At 41.5% G+C, this 27,982-nt stretch overlaps 5 protein-coding genes across 6 annotated transcripts; 2 read left to right on the top strand and 3 right to left on the bottom strand.

Annotated features, from left to right (window-relative positions):
- Positions 1-137: 137 nt before the first annotated feature.
- Positions 138-527, bottom strand: RB195_011836 (uncharacterized protein; the record flags this gene model as incomplete). Its single annotated transcript, XM_064193419.1, has 1 exon — positions 138-527. The coding sequence occupies one exon, from the start codon at positions 525-527 to the stop codon at positions 138-140; it is 390 nt and encodes a 129-aa protein (XP_064051002.1).
- A 10,170-nt stretch (positions 528-10,697) lies between these two features.
- Positions 10,698-10,937, top strand: RB195_011835 (uncharacterized protein; the record flags this gene model as incomplete). The annotated part of the gene is made up of 1 exon (XM_064193418.1): positions 10,698-10,937. One exon carries the CDS (start codon positions 10,698-10,700, stop codon positions 10,935-10,937), a length of 240 nt encoding a protein of 79 aa, XP_064051001.1.
- A 1,359-nt stretch (positions 10,938-12,296) lies between these two features.
- RB195_011834 (uncharacterized protein) lies at positions 12,297-12,998 on the bottom strand (the record flags this gene model as incomplete). Of its 2 annotated transcripts, none has more annotated exons than XM_064193416.1 (1): positions 12,297-12,998. In XM_064193416.1, the coding sequence occupies one exon, from the start codon at positions 12,996-12,998 to the stop codon at positions 12,297-12,299; it is 702 nt and encodes a 233-aa protein (XP_064050999.1). The 2 variants fall into 2 exon arrangements, with proteins under 2 accessions (XP_064050999.1, XP_064051000.1); XM_064193417.1 differs by having other exon boundaries at positions 12,297-12,797.
- A 334-nt stretch (positions 12,999-13,332) lies between these two features.
- RB195_011833 (uncharacterized protein) lies at positions 13,333-13,700 on the bottom strand (the record flags this gene model as incomplete). Its single annotated transcript, XM_064193415.1, has 2 exons — positions 13,333-13,481; positions 13,541-13,700. The coding sequence occupies 2 exons, from the start codon at positions 13,698-13,700 to the stop codon at positions 13,333-13,335; spliced, it is 309 nt and encodes a 102-aa protein (XP_064050998.1).
- On the top strand, positions 13,647-21,895 carry RB195_011832 (uncharacterized protein; the record flags this gene model as incomplete). The annotated part of the gene is made up of 6 exons (XM_064193414.1): positions 13,647-13,752; positions 14,973-15,147; positions 16,210-16,286; positions 16,352-16,478; positions 21,706-21,732; positions 21,790-21,895. 6 exons carry the CDS (start codon positions 13,647-13,649, stop codon positions 21,893-21,895), a joined length of 618 nt encoding a protein of 205 aa, XP_064050997.1.
- Positions 21,896-27,982: the final 6,087 nt, after the last annotated feature.

Here is a 27,982-nt window from a genome sequence, read left to right as displayed (position 1 = left end):
CAAGAGGATGTCGGCAGGACAGTGATCTGTGAGTAACTTTCTTTCGCATGATGACATCGATGGGGAAGTTGAACAAGAGGGACCTTGCCACTACCCATTACAAGGGTGTGGTCCCTTGTCTTACTCCAGGTACCACTTCATGCGACGGTGCACCTTGCCGGCGTTTGAACTGTATCAGTTATTCGTCGGTTCATGTCATCAAGTAGGCGAACGAACTTTCCTGGTACTCTATCGGCGCAAAGCACGTTTAGAAGAGAAGACTCGAGAGCAGATTCGAAGTTTGGAAAAGCTAATGACCTTGGATACCGCGACCAGATTTCGATCAATTTCTTGACGATGAAAACTTGGTCAATCGCATATTGACCAAGACGAAAGTCGGGTTGCTCGTGCCGCTTTCTTTCTTCGCGATGCTTAATAAGTCGGTCTATGATAATCCGCTCCAAAACCTTGTACATAACATGCGGCAGTGATCCCACGAATCCCAGACGAGCCAAGAGATTTAAGCATTTCTGCGCTACTTCCATCATCTCCGCACTTTACAACCTTCATCTTTGGGGTGCCGGCCAAGACCTCAAACTCGCTCTGTGGCTCCTCGCTAACCGCATATGTCCGTCTAAAAACGTGCTCGAGTGCATATTTACGGCAAGCCAGAGTAACTGTTTGAAAGAAAACAGAAAAGATGCGGATCTGCTTTTTTTCTTCATAGTTCGCTTCAATTCTATATTTGTCATTCCGTCTGTGCCTCATTGGATATGCATACGCGAGATCTATCGATTTACTATAACTAGACTTTCTAATAGCTACCGCTAAAGTACTTCTGAACAAAATTGCGTGAGGTATTGGTGATACCAGGGCTGAGTCTTTGACGTTAATGGTTTGAAAACTGAAATGATAGTTACATATCTGTAACGTACAGGTTATTGGAAACAAGTCTGGTGACCCTCATTGCCACAGTTCCTGAACCATATAGATGTTAAAAATTCTCTAAAATACCATGTATTAACTACAGAAACGATCGATATTAATGACCGAAAAAAATTGTCTCGTAAAATCTGTAAGGAAGCTATTACTTGTGATCCAGCGTACGATTTAGATTCAGCAAGTTTTGATTTTTTCTTTTGCTAACAAACACAATTTTTTGTTTTTGATGGCTAAAAGCGCTAGTACGGTTTGGTTTCCCGGTGTATTTAACTTCAAATTGTGTTGCTTCATTTGAAAATTTGTAAAAGGTTAGCAAATGAGATATGTTTTCTGCCGGTCAGTACCTTACGGTTCCCGTTAAATTGTTTAGGACTTTCTTCATAATATTCTCCATCTGCTCCTCGAGTTTGATCCTGTAGAGGTAAGCACTGTTGATGGAGCTTCACAAAGACCTTATTTTTTACGATTCATTGATTTTTCTAGGTATCAAGTAGACGATCCTATTCGAAAAAAAAGAAATCTATTGAGTTAGCTCCGAATAATACCACTCAAGTATCATCAAACTTTTGATCACGGGCTCAGTCCTCTATGGTAGGCTATTGTCTTCCAGCCAGACGCCGTCCCTCCAGATTCCCCGAGGTACAGCCAATGCTCTTGCTGTGGTATCGCATTGCTCAGTGCACTCGAAAAGAATTAAGTACAGAGAAGAAGCAAGGTTTGCGTAGCAATATTCGTCGGGATTGTTAGTTTTTCCCTTGCAAACTGTTGCTTAAATTCTCGAAGATGAATTATGCAAATAGGACTCCGTCTACTTATATAGCTAGCCAGCTTTTCCATTATTCTGAGTTCATTTCCATCGCAGGGTACTTAGATCAAACATCTCCAGAATTTTCAAGCTATAGCTATGAGAAACATAAAAATGTTTGCGTTAACTTTTATGTTATTAAGTTCCCTACTAGTGCGCGCAAAAGTAAAGTCGTGAACACGACAGAATAGATTGTAGATCACAAACTTGTAACTTTATCATTGTCATAGCATTTAATTGTCCATGCATTCTACTCACGTAAATCATGATATATTCTTGGTTTTTTATTAGTTTAAAGGCATCACCCCACGAATCTGAGGTGGTACGGATTTCAGGTGGAGTATTTTTATACGGGGTCGTAGATTATGGAGAGGGGTGATTCCGTCCATTTCTTGCTAATTGGCGTGAAAAACGGCCCGGAAGATGCGGCGAGTGCACAAGGCTGGCGCGCTCTAATCGAACTCGTTGTAGAAGGTAGCGCGCCGGAACGCTCGAAGCCGTATCTTCCGGGCCGTTTTTACGGCAGTTAGGAAGGAATGAACGGAATGACCTCCTCTCCTTAATCTACGATCCCGTATACGAATACTACACCTGAAACCCGTAGCAACTCAGATTCGTGGGGTGATGCCTTTAATTTATTTGGACTCAGCTATGTTTATATGTAGTCGAAGGTAATTTTTTTTCGAAATGTACTTTAACGGTAATTCTGAGAACCCAGAGGTGAATTCAAACAATAGGTTTCACGTCCATATACCAATTGATGCCCAGATGGTATGATAAAGATAAAATTGAAACATACTCCCCGTCGCAAATTTTAGCAGCTCCTTGCTTACTCTTAAAGGCATCACCCCACGAATCTGAGGTGGTGCAGATTTCAGGTGGAGTATTCGTATACGGGATGGGAGACTACGGAGAGGGAGGTGATTCCGTCCATTTCTTGATAATTGCCGTAAAAAAAAGGCACGGCAAAAAAATCCAATCGAACCTCTTGTACAGTGCGCCAAAACGAATGAAGCCGTATCTTCCAGGCCGTTTTTTACGGCAACTAGGAAGAAATGGACGGAATCACCCTCCTCTCCGTAGTCTCCCATCCTGTATACGAATACTCCACCTGAAATCTGCACCACCTCAGATTCGTGGGGTGATGTCTTTAAAAAATGTCAGTCGCACCCAGCACCCTAAATTCTACAGTAACCGACTATCTATCCTGAAAAACCTCTGTAAAAATTTTAAATCAAAGAACCAACTTGTGGAACTTCGAAGTGTTCACATTACTTTGTAGCGGAACTTTAGAAAACCATACTTTCTACTGCTTTGACCCATATTCAAGGTGCTTCTTTTTACCTCTATCTTGTTCATCTTATGATATATCTTTTTGTATTTTAAACCAGCTACTTCATGTTTGGGAGAATCCAAAAGTTCCATGATAACTTGAAATAACAACTAGAACATCAATATTTTTCCAGTATGACACTTTTCTGTTCTCTAAACTACTCTTTCCATTCCATAACATGATTACTAACACGGTTAACGAATGAATAGTTTTTTTAATGGAATTTTGTATTACTAAGAATGTTCCTCCTCTTCTTGGGCGAAGGCTATAAACCACTTTTTGTTTGACAGTATCGATTCACTGCGATCTTATTCATGTTTGTCCGAGACGCATGGCGGTGGGGAACTTTGATGGAAATATTTTTTTTTCTGCATGCTGTGATTTTATTGATATCGTAATTCTCTTTTTTGCAGTCTCAGTGGAAGCACCTTACATACTATTATGCCAACTACAAATAAAATTATATAGAGATAAGCGTAATTTCCCCTCTATTCCAAACATAAATTTGTCAAATTTTTTGTTTCTCCCTTTTTTGTGAGTTCGCCCCTTCAGCACGTGAGAGGGTGAAATGGAATGAATCAATCCAAACACTTTACGTGCTGCACTTTGTGTGCAAAGTGTTAGTTTTTCACTTTTAACAGACCAAGTTTGTGAAAGTGAAAGTGAAGTGGAAGTACGAGTGGTATATCCGAACAGAAACGATCTGCTTCCGTGGCCACCTGATGAACACAGTTTGAAAATTAGACTATAACTCGAAGAAAGTTCTTGCCTGATTGAAACACACTTCTTTTTGTCGTTCATGTTTGGATTCTTCGCGTAGATCCATTATACATTGGGGCTTTCAATTTTGTAGTCATTTATTAACTGACTAACTGATACACGGGGGTTATACGCATTTTCGCCAAAGTGTGTCGTCCTTGAACGTAACAACCGCAACCTTTTCGACCCATAGCAGGAACTCGTGCAGAATCTATTCATCCGTGCTTTTGAATATAATGAAAGACGATTTGCCGTCTTTTTCGAACTATTTGTCCGACGTGAAAAATATAGAGTTCTTGCTAGAGCTTCCATTCTTTCTCTAAATGTGTTGCAAATTGCCAATGTTCGACTGTCTTTGAATCTCTGCATGCTGAAACGTAGTTTTAGATTGATTTTCTTGAGCTGTAGCCAACATTGGTATTGGTCTTCTTTATTAAACAACAGCTAATGTTACGGCGTTCTCGCCTTCGTCAGAGCCTGGAAAAAATCAGAGCCATTAGTGATTTATCCTCTACACGTATCACGTACCACAACTATGAGTCACAAGGGTTTTATATAAGGACCTCACGGCTCGCCCCGAAAACCCGCATAGGTCTTGATGTGGAGATACCTCGTTTGTGATAGCAATAGCACTCATCCTTCTTGTTCATTTTTGGACTTCTGGCGGTTATCCAAAGTGTCTCTAGTGTTCTGCGTGCTGTGATCTCGGACTCGTAGGATAATATACTAACTTCTACCTCTACCAGACCATCAATACCAATCTTGGCTACAGCTCAAGAAAATCAATTTAAAACTGTGTTGCAAATGTTTGATTGTGAGTAGTATAGTCAGGTCAAAACGACATGAAGCTCGATGCAGCTGCTTACGCAGGTGCTCAGAGCTTCATGTCGTCTTGACCCGACCATACTGCTGAGAGATGGGACCATCGCAAACTGCAGCAATGAAGTGCTGCTAGCAATGTTCTCCTCTCGATCCTCTCGCTACGCTCCTCCACACCGCTTCGAACGCAGCTGCGTACGCAAGTGCCACGAGCTTCATATCGTCTTGACCCGACTATATCAGAAGAACTACCCCATACAACTCCAGGTTCTTGTACTAGAACACTAAATGTCACAATATTAGCTTTATGAAGCTTCTAAGCATTGATTTTAAATATGGAATAGATTTAGTAAATGATGTCGTGTTGCTATGGCTACGTAGTACTGTACAGTCACATTATTCAGCCTTCTTATCTAGGTGATCCTTGACCCGGACAATTATAGAGTAGTATTTCCGTTGTTTTTATGTCCACTCTATTTGCGGAAACTCATACCAGATGCCTGTGTTGATATCATCGACATGAGTTCGAAAATTTTTGCAGGTATTAGGTGGAGTCATAAATAACTTTCGTCCAGATATATGCTATCTGTTGTTATTGTCTACGTGTACAATGGGTTACCCAAAAAAAAGTCGTGTTGTCGTTATTGTCGTTACCCAGACAAAACTTCGGTTGGTGTTTAAACAGTAGTTTAGTGCACGTTATTTTTAATGTTGTTGTTTACCTTGAAAATGGAGAATCAAAAATACACACACGCCACGTGATGCTTGGGGAACTTAAAGGCACCATACCCCGAACCTGAGGTAGTGCGGATTTCAGGTGCAGTATTTGTACACGGGATAATGGATTATGGAGAGGGAGGTGATTCCGTCCATTTCTTCCTAATTGCCGTAAAAAAACGGCCCGGAAGATGCGGCGCCGCATAGGGCTGGCGCGATCTCGTTGTAGACAATAGCGCGCCGGAACGTTCGAAGCCGTATCTTCCAGGCCATTTTTTACGGAAGAAATGGACGAAATCACCCTTCTCTCAATAATCTACGATCCCGTACACGAATACTCCACCGAAAATCCGTACCACCTCAGATTCGTGGAGTAATGCCTTTAAGCAATGTAGTAGTGGTGCGACCACGGCTCAAAAAATATGCAGTGGTGATGGTAAGGGAGTGATAACCGATTGGGCCGTTAGAGAAAAAGAAGTGGTTTGTCAAATTCCGGTCTGGAGATGTGTTCTTGAAAGGCAGAGGGTGGGTTCAGGCGGGAAGTTCCCCTTCAGACTTCATGACATGGTGATATTTTGAAGTGAATATGGGAACAAATCCCACGTCAAACAATGAGAGAATTGGCAGAGAAGTTTGTACGATACAATAATTTTTTTAAGAACGGATTTCTGAACAGCGATTCCTCTTCTCGTTATTAAACTACACAAAATGGTGTCAAAGTTTAGAAATGCGCTTCGCCCTATTTTGTCTTCCATTGATTTTTGTTTATTTATTTTGTCCTTCATTGATTTTTATCGGTCATTGATTCCTCATCACTTTGTTCGGACCCAACAGAACAAGTGCAACATACTATGAACTTCCAATGTTGGGGTCTCTGATCGAATAGTCACGAGTACGAGTGCAGTTCATGAGTATGAGGGTGATCATTCTCATAACCTTTAGTAGTCAAGAAGAGGCATGTAAAACAGTTTTGTGTGATCCTCTATCTCCATCAATAAAACACATCACGCAGTAGAAGGCGAGCAACTTCATTGACGTCCAACATCCCCGGTCCAACTTACAGATTTCAAATGAGTAGCACAGGCTGCCCTAATCGTAGAATCGTGGGAGCGTTGCAGATTACCAGAACTCTTGTTGCTAAATGCTAAGTTGCTAAGTTCCACATCTTTTGGCAGGTTTGGTCTTGACTGCCGCTTGTCTAGATTGTGGTGCTCAGTCGTTTGAGAATCGCGAAAGTTGGTGAACCCTCTTGCCTAAGGTCACCCGTCAGATTCGCTTCTAGTTCAAACGGGCTCCTTATGCCTTGGACTAATTTTAGCTGTCCGAACCCTGATGTTTCGATAACTGGACCAATGGTAAGCGCTCTGGATGGGATAGTTGATGTCACAAGAGGATTCCTCACTTTCTGGAGTAGGAGAACGACATGTTTAACATGAGGACTTGTTATCCGTCGCGAAAAAAAGACAGCGCCAGTCTTCTCTGACAATAAATCGGGTTCCGGTTTTAGTAGCGTTTGTAGTTTCTTTTTGTTCGTAAGATTCTCTGACTCAGACAAAATGTGTTCCATTTATTTATCTTTCTGTTCTGGTGCACCATTGGTGTATGTGAATAGATAAATAAATAAACTCTTCTACCCGTAACAAGCAGCAGTGCTTTTCACACTCCTTTTTCTGGGCTACTGTAAAGGATTGAGCGCAACCATATTGTGAAACTCACAAGCGTATGAAAAGTCTTGCATGCACTCATGTCAGCAGTGATGCTACCTGTTACTGATGCTAGAGCAATGGCAATTCGCAACGCATCTATAAAAGTGCAGGTTGGGAGACTTCTGATGCTCATTCGAGTTACATTAAGTTGGAAGGAAAGTTTTGAAACACTTAGTTCATGCTGTTTCTGGGTTTTTCCCAAATGCTCTCGAAGCTTCCATAGGTGGTATATAAAAAGAACAGGCTGTGTTGCATACACTGCTCCAATCTATTTCCCCAAGAATGGCGTCTGCGTCGCACAAATTAGCTCCTCCGCGAGGACAACCGATCGCTCATCCTGCTTTCGTTTGCAAACGACGGCCCGCAAGATGAACCGCAAAATCAACTTCGTGATGGGAGAAAACATGATCTCTCACATGACATTATCGAGATGGTTCGAACGCTTTCACAATGGCGACTTCAACCTCTTCCACGAATCGCCATGTGGTCCGGTCACAGTCAACGTTTTCCTCGCCCTAATCGATGGGGATTCGAAGCAATCGTCACGCTGTCTTGCAGAGCGTATCAAATGCTCCCATACGCAGTTCGCTCAGGCTCTTAACGAATTAGGCAAGTTATGGAAATACAGTCATTGGGTACCGCGTGATTTGACCGAACAGATGTAAATGCAGGCGGACATGAATATTCTCGAACTTGGCTGGTCCGTGGTCGGCCATCTGCCGCGTTCACCAGAACTGTTCCCAGCCGTTGTTTTCACGGCGACTTGTTTTTTTTTTTCGCGACTTGAATTTCAAATCATCTTCGTGAACTACACCTTCATCACTCTCTGTTCCTCGAGAGATTAGAATGTCGTCTATTCCACGACACGTTGGCCTTGATGCGAAATGTGGAGCATGTTTTGTACCATTCACTTCTTAGCTTGAATGAGCATAGAAGTACTGAATGATAGTGTTCTTTTCATGACCCATTAAACATTGACCAAAGGTAATCATCTTCACTGAGGTCTCCGTAGTCGATTTAATACTACTACTCCTTCTATCTTTACTCCGTAATCAATATTTGTGCACATCATGAAAAAATAAGGGAATATATCGAATATCAAAGGGAATATATCTGTGACAGAGGAATAAGTATGCTAAACTGGTAAGCCAATTTTCGCCGAGGAACCAATAGTGAATGAGGTGCTTTGTTATATTCTGGCTATTGAAAAGTCACAGTGGTTAATAATACTTTAATGTCAGAGATCAAATGTAACTTGCGTGTGGAAAGAAACATTGGCACTAGGATTGTTTCAAACCATCGATTGAGCAGTCACGGTCCAACCTCATATTGACTGCCACACATTTACTCCGACTTAGTTTTGCAAATTGCAGTAGTTTTGGAGGTAGATATTCTTCAATATTCTGTGATTAAAGGTGCTTTTCTGGCTCGTTTAAGCTCCTCAAAAGCTGCAAAGTACATGTTACATGATTTATCCTTGAAAAAGTTCTCTTGAAGAGGTTCAAAAATCTGAAAGAAATCCCCTTCAGACGGGGGATGGGGCCACATCCAGCTTTACTCGGACGGCTTCGAGAGGCATTTGTGAGGACCCTTCTTCGATCTCAATTGCTACGCTCCGCCGCGCCGCTTTGAGCGCAGTCGTCTACGCAACCGAATTTCAGGTTTGTTTTGTTTTAATCTTGCTCAGAGTTGATAAGTGTACATCTGTCTTCCTAACACTGCTCTCTATTTTTAGGTTTGCTGCCTTGCACTAGGAGTTCTTCGGCAATGAGGGAACTACAAAGCGTAACATTTTTGAAGAAGTTTCGAGAGGATCTTGTCTGAACGTCGATGGATGACTTGTAGTTGGCTGATTATGTAAGCGTTTTTAAATGTAACAATTCACAAATTTTCATTGCGCCCAATCAAAATGATATGGCACAGTTTTGTCTTTCTATAACGAACAACAACTCTGAACACTTTGAAAAGTTTGCTGACATCAGCATTATCTGACTTTCTGCAAATTTTATTGCGAGTTTTCGTGAATTCCTGCAGAAAGTCGCGTGGCTGGATGTATTGGAAAGAGGGTTAGACCAGCAAGCGTCCAGTAATGAAAAGTCTTGCAGGAATAAAGAACTCGTGGCGCTTCACGACTTTAGGTGTGATGTCGTGTTGTACCCAATTTGAACTTCACATCATAATCTTGACGGACAAACAAATCCCACACCACTAGCAGCAAAGCTCTCGAGTACTAATTCTACGCCAAGAATCTAAATATGAATCCCAAAGAGTGATGCTTCTCTATAACACAAAAACGCTTTCCCCATCTGAAACTATGGTTCGAATTGCACTAAGCACACCATCACGGGAGCACAGATCCTTTCCATCTTCGGGTACGGTTCCCACTTCTGCTCCAGAATATATTATTCAAAACATGGGTGTTCTCGATCCCGTTTTAGGACATATGAAGCGTTTGAATGGATCACGTACGATAGACTCCGAGGTGTCGGCCAGAAATGAAGATCCAAACAATCTTTTATAAAGTTCAATCAAGATGTCAAGATAATGGAAATCGTCAAAGTTTTATTAAAAGTTCACGAACTGGATAGTATAATCATTTCTTGCGTAAACATCAGTTTTATCGATTTATCCGTTTTCACTTCATTTCTTTCTAGATGGAATAAAACGGTAGCACTGAAGTTTTCGTATATATTACGAATGTAGTGGCTCGGTTGCAAAAAATACCGATGCTGTTATATTTTTTTCTTATTATTGAGATTATTTTGAAATTTGTCCTTGGCTCAGCAAATACCTGCTAGTTTATATGAGAGTATGCATTTCAATAGCTATCTTGAGGAATTGCGAATGAAAATCCGTACGCAGTAGTCGTCGAGCTCGTCGATCACGAACATGATGAACATTACACAACTTCCACTCACTCGCTTTGAGTAAGCTTTAAAGCGCAATGTTGCAAACACGTGTGATGTTGGGAGGACTCAGTGTGCTTTACATTCTGCTTTTGAAGGCAAACTCAAAAGATGTGCTATAATCCCGAGGATTCGTCGCCTCCAAAAAGCCGTAAATGTCGACTAAATTATTTGTTATCATTCTCAAAAAAAAAATTATTCATGATAGTTCGAATGTTCTCTTGTCTTGAAACCTCGGCATAATCTGTCTGTGTTTTGTTATAGTGTGCCTGCGAGGTTTTTAGATGGAACCTTTGCTTGCCTGACGTTTCGGCTTCTTCGCCGTCTTTATGATGCATGATGCAATTCTTATGTAATGCAGTATGAAGAGATTCAAACGGATCTTAATAGTCGATGATTTGGTATCCTGGAAAAAAACCTAACTTTTCTTCCTACGGGTTAAATTGATACCATGCTTGCCTAAGAGGTTAAAAATGCTGACTTGATACGTCGACTAGCACTGCAATTTATTGCATAGGCTACATATGCATTCATAAGTCTCAACCTCATTCTGAGTTGGTATCGAATGCATTGATACATCACGAGGCAACTGATTAATATCAGACACTTTACCTTCTTTTTCTCTGCTTGAGTGTTCAACAAAATCTAATTTCTTCAGATATTAGAAATGCCGCTCGGACTTACCTTCATCGATTCGAAGAACCTCTTTGACTCAGTTGATCAGTTGAGTCATGGAGGCGTTGGACAGACAGTACGTTCCTACTCAGTACGTAAAGGTCGTAAAGGTACTTCGAGAGTTATATAGTAAATTCGCAACCGGAACTTTGCCATTCCAAAAGAACATCATCATCGAAGTGAAGAGAAGAGTCCGACAGGGTGACACAATCTTGTCTAAAATATTCACGGCCACTCTCAAGAACGCAATGCGAGATCTGGAATGGGGCAACGTAGGAGTGAAAATTGATGGTTAACAGCTACACCATCTGCGCTTTGCTGAGGACATTGTTATGATAACATCTACCATTTAGCAGCCAAGAAATGAATACTGTACGAATTCGCTGAGATTTGTGGATGCATCGGCCTTCAACTGAGTCTGCAAAAGACAGAAGTTCATGAAAAACGGGTGGGTCTCGAGTGCTCCATTTTCGCTCAGCGAAGAGACCTATCCGAATGCGTCAGCTACGTTTATTTGTTTCGGAAAATAAATAAACATGAAGGGCCTCCTGACCCCTAGCTGGACAGAGAGAAATGAGCGGCTTGGGGATTTCCCAAGAAAGTAAAATGAAGTAGAATGGACACGCAATCCGTTTCAACGACCGCCATTGGACCATATCCGCAACGACAAAGTTCTAAGCGATATTAAACGCACAACAGGATATCCGAAGAACCGATTGACAGACTTCTTTATAAAATCCTTCTGAAGAAAATCTAGATGCCTCTTCGTAATCTTAAAATCTTCGTGACCAACGCAAAATAGGAAACTACGGGGACTCTGGCACGCGATCGGGACAAGCAAAAAAATTACTGCCCTCCCAGCTCAAAGAACAAGTCAAGGTGATTGAAGTGAAGGCGATCAGAGATGCTGTAAAACGGATATATATGTATGTAAACGGATATGAGACGGATTTTGAAATAAAGTCGTGGAGCACTGACAGCATTGTGTCCGTGAACATTGCGTAGTTGATGAGTTACAGCAGAGCTTGGGTCCACTAATACAAATCTGATTGCTACCTACTCGCGTTGACCTCGCTTACACTAAACCCAGCCAGGGATTTAAGTATGCGCTCTGGACACGTACACGTGCGTGGACACGACAGCTGTATGTTCTGCGCAGTTACAAGGACGCAAGTTACCCGCATGGTGCAAGAAGGTGCTGTTGCCCAGCACACCGCCAAAACTGAACCCAAATAGGCAAACACTTAAAGGGAGCGTGGAATATATGACTGCAACTGTCCATTTTGTTACGCTGAACTGCCATTGTCAGCGTGGGGTACTAGGGCCATTCGGTGTTAATATGCAACGAAAACACTAAGTCTCGCAGGATACAAAGCAGTGGCGAAGGGATGGAATCTGTGCGTGTCTTTGTCGTATATGAAGAAAGTTTGTACAGAGCTGTGTTCAAAGACGACACGTCTCGGCGAAGATATCAGTAATACTAGCCCAACAACTGAGTCAAGTAAATAGCAGTGTTTTGCCTATATTTAGTTCCACGAAGAATTAATGCACTTTTTTTCTATTAAAATCGACTTCCAATATGTGGTAGTACCTAGCTTGATATAGTTATCAAAATTTCAGACGACACTGTGTAGAAGCTGTTCCTTCGAGGACGGTTATAGAAGATGTGAGTCAAAAGATGTAAACCGACGCAAGTTGGCAATGTGAGAAATCGCTATTACGGCACCTCTCTTTCCTTGCATATAGGAATGAGAATCCAGAATTGCAATGGTTCCGTTCTCTCTTTCGTGAATGATTAAAACAGCTCTTTCAACTATAATCAATACGAAAAATAGCGAAGGTAGATGAGCGATAAATTCACTACCAATAGCATGCTGGATGTGCTGAGGTAGGAGTTTCCATGTGATTCCACGCACACTTCTGTAATCGATTTCGTGGATTACTCCACCAAGAGCCTCAATCCCTTGAGGAATAGTGAATGTGTCAAGTGCGAGAACAAATGATACTCGTGAGGTCTGTCTCTTCGCCATCTCTCGAGCATGCACCGCATTTCCGTCTACGATTGAGTTGGTTAGTGAGGCTAGTAATGACACTGGAATGATGACCTCATTGTTGCTATTTCCTTCTCTCGACAGCGGCATTGACGGCAACCGCATTCCTGACCTGTGATATACTCTAGCCATCGCTAAAGCAATAATGGTGCATGCGCTTGAAGGTTTTCGCCTACCGCCAAATCTTGATTGTGAAATGTGCTGCGGCAGTGTCCACACATAGATCCAATTGTCATATACTTGTGCTACAGACCAGTGCTTGTTAGTAGATGGGTCAGTAAATTTGGATGAATCTGAGTCGGACATTATGAAGTTGTGAGTATTTTCCTGCGTTTTTGTCAATGAATCCTGCTATTTTAAGACAGATATCACTTTCATTTGAAATTGATACGCAGCTGAAAAATCAACGTTCCTAGAGAACGTGAACTGCACGCTAGGAGCACGTATCATGCGCGTATTCCACGGTCCTTTTTACCTTACCACATAACCTTCACTGAACAAAATTTTGCTTTCGTTTTGCTACAACTTGTTTCATTGCAACAGCTTCACTTTCAGCAAATATTTTCGTGACTGTACTCCAAACACCACTACGAGACTTTCTATCTCTTTTGAAGAGCACAAAAAAAGCTACTATTCATCCCTATCCAAACTCTTTACCCAAATTGCACGTGACCGCTACCCTAGTCATTTTGTCGTTTACATCTTGTCGAACTTCACTTCTTGTAATTATAACGGCCAGTACAGAAGAGATCGTGCTCTGCACACCGGTAGATACTTCAGTTTCGTAATCTAAACGTAACCGTAAACGGATGGAAAAGGACTCAAGAAAAGTTTTTTAGGCCGCCCACCTCTTTGCGGGTTCTCCCAAAGAGCGTCAAAGGCTTTAGGAGGCACCACCTGGACATTGCTAGTCTGAGGGTTCTCAAAGAGAGAACCGAAACAGGTGAAGCAGACATGTCTCCGATCCAGGGCGACTACGTAGACTATTTTAATGACGATATTACGCATGGGCACTATTGGTTCAACAAGATGCCTCTCTGGATCTCAGCACGACGACTTGGTTGCGTCTTCGAGCGAACCAAAAGCACGATATTTTAACGTATGCGAACGAACTGCTCCGCAGTTTCACGACACTTGAACGCGGTCACTGTGTTGTGTTGACATTGTGTTAACTCCTAGGACTCCTTGTCCTTCTTCAAAATGTTCAACGATGATTTTTCGTCATTCTTTGAATAGATCCGTTCTGTCAGATCAAGCATTTCATTTTGAACGAACAATTTTGATGTTTCCGTTCCAATATGTTATATTTTCATCATTTTCGCATTCGGCAGTTCACTAATGAGTGCAGTGAAACGCAGCTTCTTCAACTCTCCCATCTATTTTATCCAATTCATGGTACTATTCACTGTGATACTTAGAGATTATACAAAAGTAGTGTGTCCTCTCACTTCATGTTCTGAAATATAAGGGCCATACTTTTATCCAAGAAGAAATTCTGGGACTTTTGTCCCGCTGAGCTCCACTCTCAACCTTCATAATCCTAAAAAAGTGCGAAAACAATACGTTCTCGAAAACAAAATTTTTTGATTTGATTAGTTGAATGATGAAATTTTGATTCGAAGAGTGAAATCTATAGAAGATATAGAAGAAGATTCTATAGAAGAGTGAAATCATATATATCTGGATTTAAAGACAACAAAAGACCTCTATTACATAGTGAACTAAAGTTATATTGTTCCAATTCAATAGAAGTACCTCATAATGTGTGTCGCGCATTGAGTGTAATGCTAACGCTTTTTTTGTATAATCAGAATCTGTGTCGCTCAATCATATGCAGTTCACAGAGACAAACTGGTTGAGAAAGTTGTACCAAGTAGTTCCACTAAAAATTCAAAATTCGCTAAATCAAATAGACTAGCAAATTTTTCTTATGCCAGAATTCTTCGTTCTCTTGAAAGAATTGCTAATCCATGTTCATATCGCCTTTGAACGCCTTTGACCTATGTTTCAGAAACCTGGGCACTTCGCAAACAGGAAGAAAATGCAGTGAGCGCCACTGAACGCTCAATTGAAAGAGTGATGGTAGAGTATTCCGCTTCGCGGAAATAAGGGTCGGGATTCGAAATTCTGTCCTACATCAGCGATCAAAGACTAGAGACGCCGTCGCGTTTGGCAAGGAAAACAAGATAAGGTGGGCCAGACACGAAAAGCGCTTCAACGACAATCGTTGGACCAGAGTCGTGAGCGACTGGGTTCCGCGCGATATTAAGCGCACTACAGGAAGACCGGCAACCCGATGGTCAGACTTCTTCACGAAGTCCTTCAAAGAAAATTATGGTGCTCTTCGTGTCCCACGCGAAAGGAGAAACCTCTGGGCTACTCTGGCACGCGCTCGGGAGAAATGGAAGAATAACTGGCGCCCGCTCGACCAGTTCGAAGATCAGCGGGAGTCAAGGTGATTCGCCTTTGGGAGAGTGAGATACGATCTGGTAACATTCCTTAAAGGCATCACCCCACGAATCTGGGTGGTGCAGGTTTCAGGCGGGTAATGCCTATATAAAGTCGTAGATTGTGGGGAAAAGGGTGATTCCGTCCATCTCTCCCTGTATCAGTGTTAACGTACGACCCCAGAACTGTTTCTTACGATGGCTTCTGTTGCAATGCGCGATGCTATCTACGACCCCGTATAGGCATTACCCGCCTGAAACCCGTACCACCCCAGATTCGTGGGGTAATACGTTTAAGATTTCACATGTTAACTATCATTTCACCATTGAGGCATTTAGTGGTACAAAGAGGTTTGTTAGAACAGAAAAATCTATCAAAACAAATTTCTCCAGAAAATGTAAACACATGGAAATAGCTCTGAATTTCATTGTTTTATCATATGCGTCTTTCTGTTTACGACTACTGCATATTATCATAACTTGTACAGGGCTCGGACTATATCCTTTGGTTGGTGGCGATTTAATCACCAACGCCTCGAATTAATCGTAATCCTTTGCTTTGGAAGCACTCTCTTAGGCTGCCCGCAGAATTAAGAGCCGCGCGTGGGCGCGGTTCGGCGGCTCTACTGTTTTGGTGGTTATTGACTATTTAAAACAGTGCGCTCAATAAGCACCAAAACCGCAGAGCCGCCAAAACGCGCTGCCGCGCGGCTTTTAACTCTGCGGGCAGCCTCACTCTTTAGTTCTTCGGATTCTCAGGATTTGGGTCTGTCAACAACTATGACTTTAACAACTACTATGTTGTAAATAAATAGGCAACTACAAGCATACATCAAAATTTGTACATTTGGCCCCACTTTGTCCATTTCTAGGACTATTCTAAGACTGCCTTTGTTGTACTTAGCGTTGATTCAGGCCGTACTTTCCTCTTTAACAGCACCGTATTTCCCGCATTAATTTATGCTTCAGAAATCTTGGCATTTCGTAAATAGGATTAAAATATGTTCAGAGCAACTGAATGCTTAATCGAAGGAGAGATACTGAGGTATCCCGATTCATCGCGAGTGAAGATGGAAAGATATTCGAAGTTTCGCCCCTCTGCAATTAAACATCACTGAAGCCGCTGCGTGTACCAAAGAAAGTAAAGGTGAGCCAAACGCATGTGGTTGAAAGAAAACTTCTATACCAGAACTGTGAGAAACTTTGTTCCAGGCGATATTAGATGTACTACTGGACGACAGCCGTCACGCTGGTCAAATTCATCCGTAAAGTCCTTCAAAGTAAGGGTTGATCCTCCTCGTGTCCCACGTGAAACCCCTCATTGTGCAGCCCTGCATGCGTTATCACTACATTTTTAGGAATATGCCATTTGTATTACTGTTTATTTGCTTCAATACGTGGAAATGTTAAACATGTCGCCGGAATAAGTGATTTAGGCGTGTAGCAACTGCAACAAAATGTTCGGTGATGAATGATACGCGTGACGTATTGAAGTCGTTCAGTTTCTCTGATCAGGGATGATTCGTAGAAGTAGTTCTAGTGTGTGAAATTTGATGTTTTTGCTAACATCATTCCTCCAACATTTCTACAAATAGACGTAATACTCTTCGCTCTTTCTTATACTTTACCCCTTTATTATGTTAAATATAACTTTTCTCAATTCTTTCATTCCCCGCAGTTGATACTTTGGCATCAAGCTTGCTTGGAAATAGAGATAAAGAATTAACACCTTAACCTGCCCTCACCATTCATTGTAAGGCTGCATACGCGTTCATAAATTTCAAACGATTCTCAACTGATGCTGAAAGCGTAGGTGCAACCCTGACCCCTAGGGATTGATCAACGCCGTGCTCTTCATCGCTTAGGGACCTTCTTTTTTTTTAGATAATATGGAACTTCTTTCTATCATGTGCGATCAACGATAATATCAAATTACTTTTATCACAATGTGCGATGCCATTAATTCAATCATAATCAGATGAAAATCTTATATGAGCTTATTCGCATCAGAATCTCAGTCTAAACAACCATTTAGCGCATAAATTTACGCATTGCTTGCAACAAAACCGAGTTTGTAAAGGTGGACAAAAGATCAAGATCTGTTGCCGTAGAGAAGAGAGACAATGTAGTGTAGTGAATACATTAATAGTTTATTGTTAACAGTTGAATTGTAATCGTAAGAATATAAATGTTACTATTTGATGGTTCCTAAATACTTTCCAACATGATGTTAACTATGCAAAATGTTAGCCAACAGAATAAATGTGTTCACAATATGCACTGCTCATGAAATCAACAGTTGAACTAGGCTCAAAATTGTGAACAATTCAAGAGAAGTGTTGCAGAGTTGAGCTAGAATTGAAATCGCGAACAGTACGAAAGAAGAGGGAAACTGAGCTGCTAGAAATTACACCTTTAGTTTAATGCATGTTTAAATAAATCATCTTATTATTCCACATTATTTTTTAAAGCGGCGCAGATATAAAAGGTTGTGTGCGAGAGTTTGTTTTGTTGTTCTAAATCACCCTTGCAAGAAATCGTCCCAGCCATTAAGATAGAAGAACTAGGGCGAGAGAAACTGTGGGGCGTTGATCACAACTGACGTGATAATCGGTCATCGCTATCCCAAAGTTAGTTGATATCTGCTCCTCGCCTAAAAATTCAGCGACTCTGAGATAGTGTTTCCTTAAGATTTCATATTCTGAAAGGTAATAATGAACGGCAATACTACCAAAATACATCATAAAACTAAGAACAAGGAGTGTATAGTCGGGCCAAAACGACATGAATCATGAGTATAGTTGCGGTGCATTTGCGTGCGCGCTCGAAACGGCGCGGTGGAGGCAGCGGTTGTAACCGAGTCGAGACCGTCGCAAGCTGGAGCGAAGGGTGAGGGCGTCCCAGTAAGGAATGCACCACACTCCTAGCCGCTACGCTCCACCGAGGGGCCTCGAGAGAAGTCGCGAACGCAATTGCGTACGTGCGTCATGTCGTTTTGACCCTACTTTAGTGATAAAAAAAGTGAAGAATTCGCGCGACCATTGGTCACATTGAGGGAAGTTATGAAAGGAGTAAACCAGATGCAGAAATGTAATTCATGACTGTGGAGAAGTTACGTAAAATTAACTTCCATTACGGCAAGCAATTCATGAAGCTATTTATGATACATAAAATTAACTACCACTACGATTAGCAGTTAATTAATTAATGGTGCTAGGGGTGGCTGGACGTAAACATTGACAAGTGGGCCGCAAATTACTGCGAATGCACATAGGCAATCTAGAACTCCGAGACTGAACACAGTTCTGAAACATCCATTCGTAATAACTTTATGCGGTGCCATTTTGGTTCTCTTGCTGTATCGAAAATTGTAAAAGTTGATGGTGAAACCTTGAATTTTTTTTTGTTGCTATTTCAAGTTTTTGTTACAAACAGTTGGTCTTCACCTTAACTATTTCCAAAAGTATTTCTAATCTGATATCATTGACGCCACTACCATGTTGTGACTACGCCGCTAAAATGAGAATTGGTGAGCATGGTTTATCAATGAATGAATGAAGAATCTCGTTCCATTTTTACTTTTGAGATCTTGGCACATTCTGAACATGGTGCGAAGATAGTTAGAAGGGTCAGTATGCGGGATTTTGTGGTGAGTTCGGCGATGCCTCTTTTGGAGTCTGCATGGTGATACTCGGCCCGCCCAGCTACACATCATTGTCTCTGCAAAGCTTGACAAGCATATCTTGAAACCTTCGATTCCGCTGCACTACCGTTTTCTCGTCCACTTAGAGATTTCGATTCGTTTCCTTCACCGTTCCAAAATTCTTAAGAGAACAGGTAACTCGCAGAAAAAGTCTTGTTTTGTTCTCCATGTGAGGAAAATGTGCCTTTGAGATGACCGAAGTTCTCTTGATAATTATAAGTTGTTAGCGCGTGCAGGTTGCATTCAAGTTTTCATCTTCCACCACCGGGACACACTTGCTTGAATACTTGCCTGGGATTTCCACACTTCAGTCACGGGCGATCTTTTCAAAGAAGTCTCCCTTCGGCAAGCCATTCGTCGAGCTCTTTCTTCGCCACCGCAACCAAATACACGCCGTTATGTTTGTCCAAAGGTGTATCTTTGTTGGTTGATTTCGACTTGTATGCATGTGGAAATCAACGGATAAACAATCACAGAATCGCTGCAAATGCCGTACTTTTGAAAAACTCCTCAATGCAAAATTTCCTGAAACAGCAGAAGACCATTTTGACCATTGTTTGATTTCGTTTTTAAATGAGAACAGCATTTAGATTCACGTTTTACTACACATCGCTATTCCGTAGTCCTAATTTTGCGGCTTTCTTTTTTGAGTTTAAGTTAGTTACCAGGGGCAGCGTTAGCCGATAAGTTTTTTTTTTTGAAAACCGTTCATGTTTTTTTCGTTTTCAATGTGTGATACAAACCCAGATGTGGTCCCGGGCAGCTCAATAATTAAAAAATTGGACAGACTCGCCTCATTCAAACAACTCTGTTCCCTAAGCAATAGTGATGCGTTGGTTTTGAATTCATGTCGAAATTAGCTAACTGTTATATTTGGTATTTTTCGGCATAAGCGAACTCTCTCCTGCCAGCGCTTTCAAAAATATGCTTGCAACATTGTTTTGCAGCTAGTGTTTGTCATCAAGAGTCTCGTGATCTTTCCATTTTCAAGCAACTCCTGCAGCAGATAGCAGCAGCAGATAGCAAAACGTTGAGATGCAGAATATAGTCCGCGGATGGATCCTCCTCGTTGTACAGTTGCTTTGGGGTTGTGAGTAATAGAAAGTGCAACCGACTTCTTTTCTCCTTTTTTGATGTTGTCGTCAGACAGATGTTGTCTCGCCCTTGTAGCTGACTTCTAGTTTTGAATTTCGAAAAAGACGGTGAGCAGGGACCTCTGCAGAAAAGTGCTGTTGCTGAGCGAAATTAAGTAAACACTACCCCCAATGGGTGATTATTGTGACGTCCATCTCCGTACGAGTCGTGCGGCTAAGCGACTGCCATCTCTACATGACGATGATCCTTCTTTTCAGGAAGAGAATTCCCATTTAAAAAAAGGCGCGTGGGAAACTTGAACGTAAGGCGATTGCCATTTTCATTCCGGTACCCTTATCCAAATCTACCTGTATGAATCTGAATTCCTCTTCTGGAGCTCTTTTTAGCTTGAAAGGCCCTGTCAGAGGACGTGCCTTTGTTGTGAGTCGCTATTTGACTCCGAGTTACGAGTTCACAAACTACTTGTTATGAGCAGAACATTGTATTCGTAAAGACGAGATTTACACCTCTTCTCGTCGTGGGATTGAAAAGATTCCGCTATTCGAACTTTATGCTCCTGTGTCAACTCCTGTGTCAACTACGAACTCCTCCGCCAGTAGAGTAAGACCTCTGATTCTTCTTTCGGAAGTACAAGTTGCGATTAAGGCCATAAAGTCTCGCATAGCTCTTGAACTTGATATTATATCGACAGTCTTTCTTTTGCCTGGTGACCACCCTCTTCATATAGTTCAAGCGGTACACATGGCTGATATTAATTCGCACACTTTTCAAGAAGTAACACACCGGTAAGAAAGGCGACTGAGGGGACAACTACCATCCGACATACTTGCTGAGTGCCCTATATTAGGTGTTCACGAAGATTATCGTCAACCGCACACCACTAAGGACCTCGCATCAAGCACAACTTCAAGAACAAACTGGATTTCGTCAAGATTACAGCTAAATGACCACATACAGAAGGTCCTAAGGGTTTCAAAGGTCTGTTGAGACATACGCAGTTGTCGTAACTTTCATCAATTGTGTAATAGCCTTCGAAAATTCACTACCGTCAGCGGTGGTCGACCAAGATGTGAAGGTGTGGACGGTTTGTACGTGGTGACGTTAGTGCACACTTGACACTCCTGCTTGTCACTATAATTCATTTTAAGGATGAGGAATTTTAAGGATTCATGAATGTCAAACTATTCTGGTTTGAAGTCGCACGCTTTGGCGCACTCCAAGCGAATTGATTAACGCCGGACAATTTATCCACACACACACGCCATAAACACGTACAAACTTAATGAGGAGGTTCCTCTGTTTGAAGAGCTTTGGAAAACTTCTGAGAGAAGGAGGTATTCGCTCACCTTTCGCTGCAATAACAAGTTCTAACCAATAATCAGAGGGCTTTCTCACGGAGATAAAGTGTGTGTAAGTGTCTGGCGTTAATCAATCCCCTTGGGGTGCGCCAACGCGTCCGCTTCAATTCAGAATCGTTTGAGGTTCACAAGATTTACGTTTTTGTCTAACGTGTAGAGTGACTCCCTTGGGCAATTCCAAGTGTGAAGTCAGTGTTTTTATCCTCCCACACAAGTCTGGCACCAGTTTTCCGACTCCGGATGGACGAAAGGCTTGGTTGGCACTAGGGTGGTCTCGAACCTTCCTGCCATAGCGGAATCTCTTATCGACTGCGCTATGCCCGCCCTTACATCCACATATTGACCTAAAAATGTGCGACTAGTTTGCTCTACAAAACGACTTTGCTGACTGCATTACCACAACTGTAAAGACGACGATCTTCCGACTGTACAAACTTGTGAGTTTGTTTTGACAACTGATTTGAGTATACCATTTACTCGTAATAATATTTTAGTGAATGTCCAAACCTCGTTCATAAACTCCATAAGCAGCTTTGTGCGCTTATCTACATGTACATGAGAGTGCAAAATTGTTTAGAAAATGATAGAAACCTCGGATGATAACGTTTATCCGTTCGTGTAGTTCTTGGTTTACTCACGACTATACATTATTCTGTGCTACCATTGTCTTCCCGCTTTTCCCTTGTTTTTTTTTTCATTACGGACGTTTCTCTGTTTTTATTGCATATATACCGTTTGCTAAATCTCTACTTTTTGATTTGGACATCTTTGCATCGATATCTTGAATGAACTATGTCTAATAAACTATTAAATGGTGCTTTTGGCATGTTTGACGACCCGACGTTTAACTGTTACACCTTCAGTGCCCCGAAAGTGTTGGTCTATTTTTAGTTCGATCCAGCAAATATCTCGTCTACTTCTGGCTAGTCTTCTGACGCTGGTTCGAATTGATTGAAGCTTCCCATAGCAGCAGGTACTCCTTCCGACACTCATTCATTTCCGTCGTTTTTTTTTTATTACTCGGAGAATATCCGGACCTAAAATGACACTGCAATTGCATACCGCCCGCACTCTACACTGTGATTGGGTTTGGACCCGCAAACGATCTACAATTTAATTAATAATGCGGACCTGCAATAAAAGCAAGAGGTGAGTTGTCTAGTTTTGTTTCTCCATACTCGGATTTCTTCTTTTACTTAGGAATGTTTCCAATGTTTTCCTCGATTTTGATATCAGTGTGGCATTATCCTGCACTTCAAACGTCAAGATTGAATCTTCCCTTTGTTTACTGTACAAACGATTGTTGACTCAAATGCTCATCTTATGTACTATACACCTGCATTATTGTAGACTTGATTGATAAACGTCCCCTATTTTCGCGCGAGCTCTCATTTTAGCACTAGGACAAACAATTTTTTGATTTTTATGTTAAACATACTTATCAGAACGGCATCATTAAATTCGTCGAAGATGAAAGGAAAACAAAGCGTAAAGTTGCCGACTCGTGAGTCATACAACTTTCAATGTTTCGCGTTTGTTTTAGACTCATGATGTATTCATTATTTCTTATTATATCAATAGTCAATGTTTTTCACAGGCCATGAACACACTTCGGAAACAGTTCTGAACATGAGCGGTAAATGTCACTTGATTCTATGCGCGAATATTCAGAAGTAGCTTTATTCTGCCATATTCATGCCAACAAATCGTTTCATTTGAGTGTTTGCGTAAAACAAAGAAGCTGTTATTAGGTTTTCCTCATGTTAGTCGCGGGGATTGTGGCTGCTGATTGAGAAGATTAAAAACGCATTCATTATAGGTTGTGTGTTCTAAACAGCAATCCTCAATTGAACATAAATGGTACATAAATGGTTTATGCGCTACTCTAACGTCAACTTTTTCCACTTCACTAATGAAACAAACAACTACTACAAGAACTAGCTGCTGATCCGCGGCAAGCCGAATACTAGTGGATCAGATCTCTCAAACCACTTAAGGATATTATAACTCAAGTGCCCTCTGATTCGAATCAAATCATGCGTTCAAGCAAAGCGCTATGAAAAGTGAAACAAAACGAGAAGTGAGATTTCGAGTGAACGAGCATTCAAGAAGAGGTGATTTCACTTCGTTCGGAGAGCGTCGGTGCTAGGAACAGAATAAATTGCCCTTAACTTAAAGGCATCTCTCCACAAATATGGCGTGGTATGGATTTTCGTTGGATTATATCTATATCGGGCCCTAGATTATGAATACAGTGTTCGGCTCATCTCTCCCTGCATCATTGTAAACAGACGTCCTCGGAATGCGGCTCCTTACGACGTCCTCTATTGCGACGCGCCACCCTCGCTTCTTGCGTCCGTCTGTGATTTGTCGAAAATCCATTCGCACACCCCGATAGGTAATTCATTTCATCCGACGAATCCCAGGCGGGAGCGGGACGTAAGGGTGGCGCGTTACAATAGAAGACGTCGTAAGTAACCGCATTTCGATTGTTTACAGTGATGCAGGTATACTCCAACGAAAATCCACACCACGCCGAATTCGTGGGGTGATGCCTTTAATTGTGGCATGCAGAATACTGGCACGCAATAATGAGACACAACGAGAAAACACTCTAGGCGTTCTGAATTTTACTAAATTCGACTAGAAATTCGGAACAATAGAAATGAGTGTTTAGTTGTTTGTTTAATCATAATTGACCTTCAGGCGTTGGTAACATTATGGAAACTGTAGATCACTTGCGGTTCCAAACCCAATCACCATGTAGGGTGCAGGTGACGCTGGTAAAAGCGCAGTGAGTGATATTGTCGATGCGAATATTCTAACCCCAAAAAAACGGCGGAACTGAATGAGGGTTGGTTGCACCTGGTACGGTAAAAGAATTATCCCTAATCAACTTGACTAGCATCAAGGCACTTTCCAGAAAGAGACAACACATTTGTTGATACAGGTTGGTGCGCCAGCGCCATGCTTTAATGCCTCTAGAAAGGGCGTAAGTCCCGAAGGATAGGTAAAGGTGCGCCATCACTTCGCCTAGCATGAACGCAGCAGATAATGGTTGCAGCCGTTTCGGAGCCATGGGCAAATTCGTAACCCGATTTGCTTTACACCTTTATTACTTCTACTGTGCTATTTCCTTCTTCTTTGGCCTTAACATTGGTAACATGATCTTTTGCCTTAATGAACAAAAAAAGTAAAAAAAACATAAGAAATTGACTTAGAGATACACAAGTCTGATCCCAATCGAAAAGGGGACTAATATTGATTTTCGTTGATCAGTGAAGGGGAACGAAGCGAACACCACAGAAAGTCTGAAGTCCGGCTTTAGCCGGACGTTCAGACTTTCTGTGGTATATATATGGTATATACGTTCAGGCTGGTATATACATAATCTACGACCCGATACAGCATGCAGAATACTAGCACGCGAAAATGAGGCACAGCGAGAAAACACTCTAGGCGTTCTGAATTTTACTAAATTCGACTAGAAATTCGGAACAATAAAAATGGGTGTTTAGTGATCATAATTGACCTTCAGGTGTTGGTATCATTATGGAAATTGCAGATCACTTGCTGTTCAAACCCAATCACCATGTAGGGTGTGGGTGACGCTGGTGAAACCGCAGTGAGTGACATTGTCAATGCGAATACTCTCCTCAAAAAACGGCGGAATTGAAAGAGGGTTGGTTGCACCTGGTACGGTAAAAGAATTATTCTTAATCAACTTGACTAGCATCAAGGCACTTTCCAGAAAGAGACAACACATTTGTTGATACAGATTAGAAATAGAGCGGTGTTTTCATGACTCTGGAGAAGGTGTAAGTCCGAAAGATAATCGTCGTCCTATGTCTAGCACAAACGCTGAAATGGACGCAGCGCGGAAGACAACAAATTTGCAACCCGATTGCACATGTATTACTGGTTTCTTTTAGATTTTTTACTACGCTGTATACGAGTACTCCACCTGAAATCCGTACCACCTCAGATTCGTAGGGTGATGCTTTTAAAAGGGGTTGTAGTGACGAGCACATCGTATGCAGAGAGCCATTTAGCTCCATAAAAACATCAAAATATTCAATTTTTTTGCTCTTATTCGTCGCTGATTGCAATCTTCGCAAAAGAAAAACATGTTAATTTTGCGCTTGGTAGCGTCTGCATTAGGAATTGGATAGCGAGGAGATTGTCCCCAACTATTGTACATTCTTGGAAAGTGTGTAACGAATGCTTCACCTCGAAATGTGAAATGCATGGTAATACATAGTTACTCCAATCAGTGATAAGAGCATTACTACGAGTAAGCGGATTCGGAAATGCTATAAGGAGCTGGGTTTTATAAACTTACTTAGCAGAGCATCAAGAGCTAGATTATTTTTTTAAAGCACGCCTTCGAACCTTGGAGGAAAAAACTACTTTAGGTTAGGCAGCGCATTTCTTACAGTTAAAAAGAAGAATTCCTCGTTCGTTGATCGGAGAGTGTTTGAGAAGAGGCATTCTAATGAAGGTAACATCTCAAAGTAGCTAAACAACCAGCTTTCGTGAGGAGACAGTGATGGTCCCAAAGACTTCTTCAAAAATTTCATAAAGCCTAGTAATTATTGCAAGTAAACACACATTATTTCCCTGCTAATGCGAGGAATATCGCAATACCTTCACTTCAATGTCTCAGAACGTCCGAAACCAGTAAAGTATCAGTAAAGAATCTCTACAACTAAAACATCAGGTGTACCAAGATAACCTCTTTTCTGTGATCGTGTAGCCTTAAATACTATTAATGTTGCTTATTAATTGCCTTGATGTCGTTATCAATATTGTTCCAATTCATTTTTCTTCTTTACAATGGCTATCCAAGCTCTGTTATCCTTAGCAAGCAATAATACTGACCAAGATTCGCATCCTTGAGCTGTATCCAAATGAGCTCTCATTTGGTTGGTCTACGCTGCGAATACACCGTTCCATCTCGTCAGAGGTTTCGAAAGCGTCTCGCATCTTTCGAGATCTACTGAGATCCATCCAGCTAACAATCATCTATCCAATCTTGCATGCCCTGTCACGATTTGACCATTTGATCATGTATGCTAGATACATAATTCGCTGGATCGTGAGAACAAAACATTAAACTCCAACCGAAATGACAAGGCTAGGTTTGGTGTTGACATTGCTGATCAAACTTCAGAAGATATCACTCCAGCACTTTTCATTTCTGATTAACTTTAAAAATGTGCCAGCGCTACCGACCATTTAGCTGAACAGCAAAACGCTGGAAGAACTGTCGAGTTGATTATGGAAGCACTAAGATCCGTAGTTCGCCGTAGTACCAACCAATTTTACCATCACTCCAGGGTCGATAGATGAGTGCCAAACTTGTCTGGTAACAAAAACACTTCGACTTGTCCCTGCACATCACTGTAAAACCAGACATGTGTTGATAAAAAATTCAAACAATTATAATTTGGTATCGAACTCGCGGGCCCATCTCTTGGGGACTGATCAATGCTGTGCACTTTATCGTTTGTCCTTTAATTCGTTACTATACCTTTTCAAAACTTTATCATAGTGGTACATCATGGTTTAACATCTTCACTTCTGTTATGTTCACGTTTTTGGTCGATCTGCGCTGACTATTCGCTTCACTTTTGTGACTGTTCGGAGGTTAAAAAGAGCTAAGGAAATCTCTGTTTGGGGCACATCCCTATGATCCATCTACACGGTCTGGATGTAGTTCATGCAGCCGTGCATCTGAAATCTGAAAACTTAAAAAGCGACTAGATCCAGCGTTCTTGATCTGCACGTTGGAGTGATCTTTTCGAAAACTTTCTATGGAGTCCCACTTTACATATCGAAGGGGTGATTTAAAGAACCCCTCGAACTTTTTTGTAAGAACGTTCGGAGAATTGATGAAGTTTCTCAGTGGTCTGCTTCCTTCTAAAGACAGGACATCGAGTGTGCCGCGAGAACTTCAAGCAGCCGCTGGCACACAAAAAACAGTCAGTATAACATTTGGTTGGCCGGTTAGAAATATCCGTTTTTGGCGATAATTCAAATGAAAATATGTTCGATTATGTGGAGATGCGTTCCAATGGTTGACTCAGAACATCCAAGCTGTTCTGCTAATTTCCCGGTTGTTTTAATGGGATCCTCTTCAATCGTTATCGTTGTCCACAATTTCTGGCTTAACTCCGTGTTTATCATTTTCAAGAAATTCGCCTTTTCCAAAAGCAGCACAAATTGATCGATATGATTCGGGAGCAGTTTTTCCTTCCTTGCAGTCTATAACATACTAGCGCGTAGGACAAACTTTCGGTCGTACATTTTCTAAACAATAAATATCAAATCGCAGACTCCTCACAAAAAACAAAACATAAGGGAAACGTAGAAAACGAAACGGAAAAAAATTGTCCAAGTGATTTCGCAACCTCGTCGTTTGGCAATATTTCGAAACGAGGGCAAATATGCAGCACGCCTTTCTAACTGGCCAACCTAATACCAAGCCTTATTGCTGCTCCGACGTTGTGATTGCGGTTCGTTGGAACATCCCCATATAGATTGAACAAAATTGTGCGCTTTGAGTAAGTTCCAAGTTCGACCTTCTTTGAATCTTTGCATTGTAGAGTTGCATCGTACACTACTTTGTTTGAGCAGAACCAAGATTGTTATTCACCTTTTTTCTGGCTAACTTTTCGGCGTTAT

Source organism: Necator americanus, chromosome III (assembly GCF_031761385.1).
Source record: "Necator americanus strain Aroian chromosome III, whole genome shotgun sequence".
Lineage (NCBI taxonomy): Eukaryota > Metazoa > Nematoda > Chromadorea > Rhabditida > Ancylostomatidae > Necator > Necator americanus.
The sequence above is the reverse complement of the archived record's forward strand: the minus strand, read 5'-3'. Positions and strand labels throughout refer to the sequence as shown.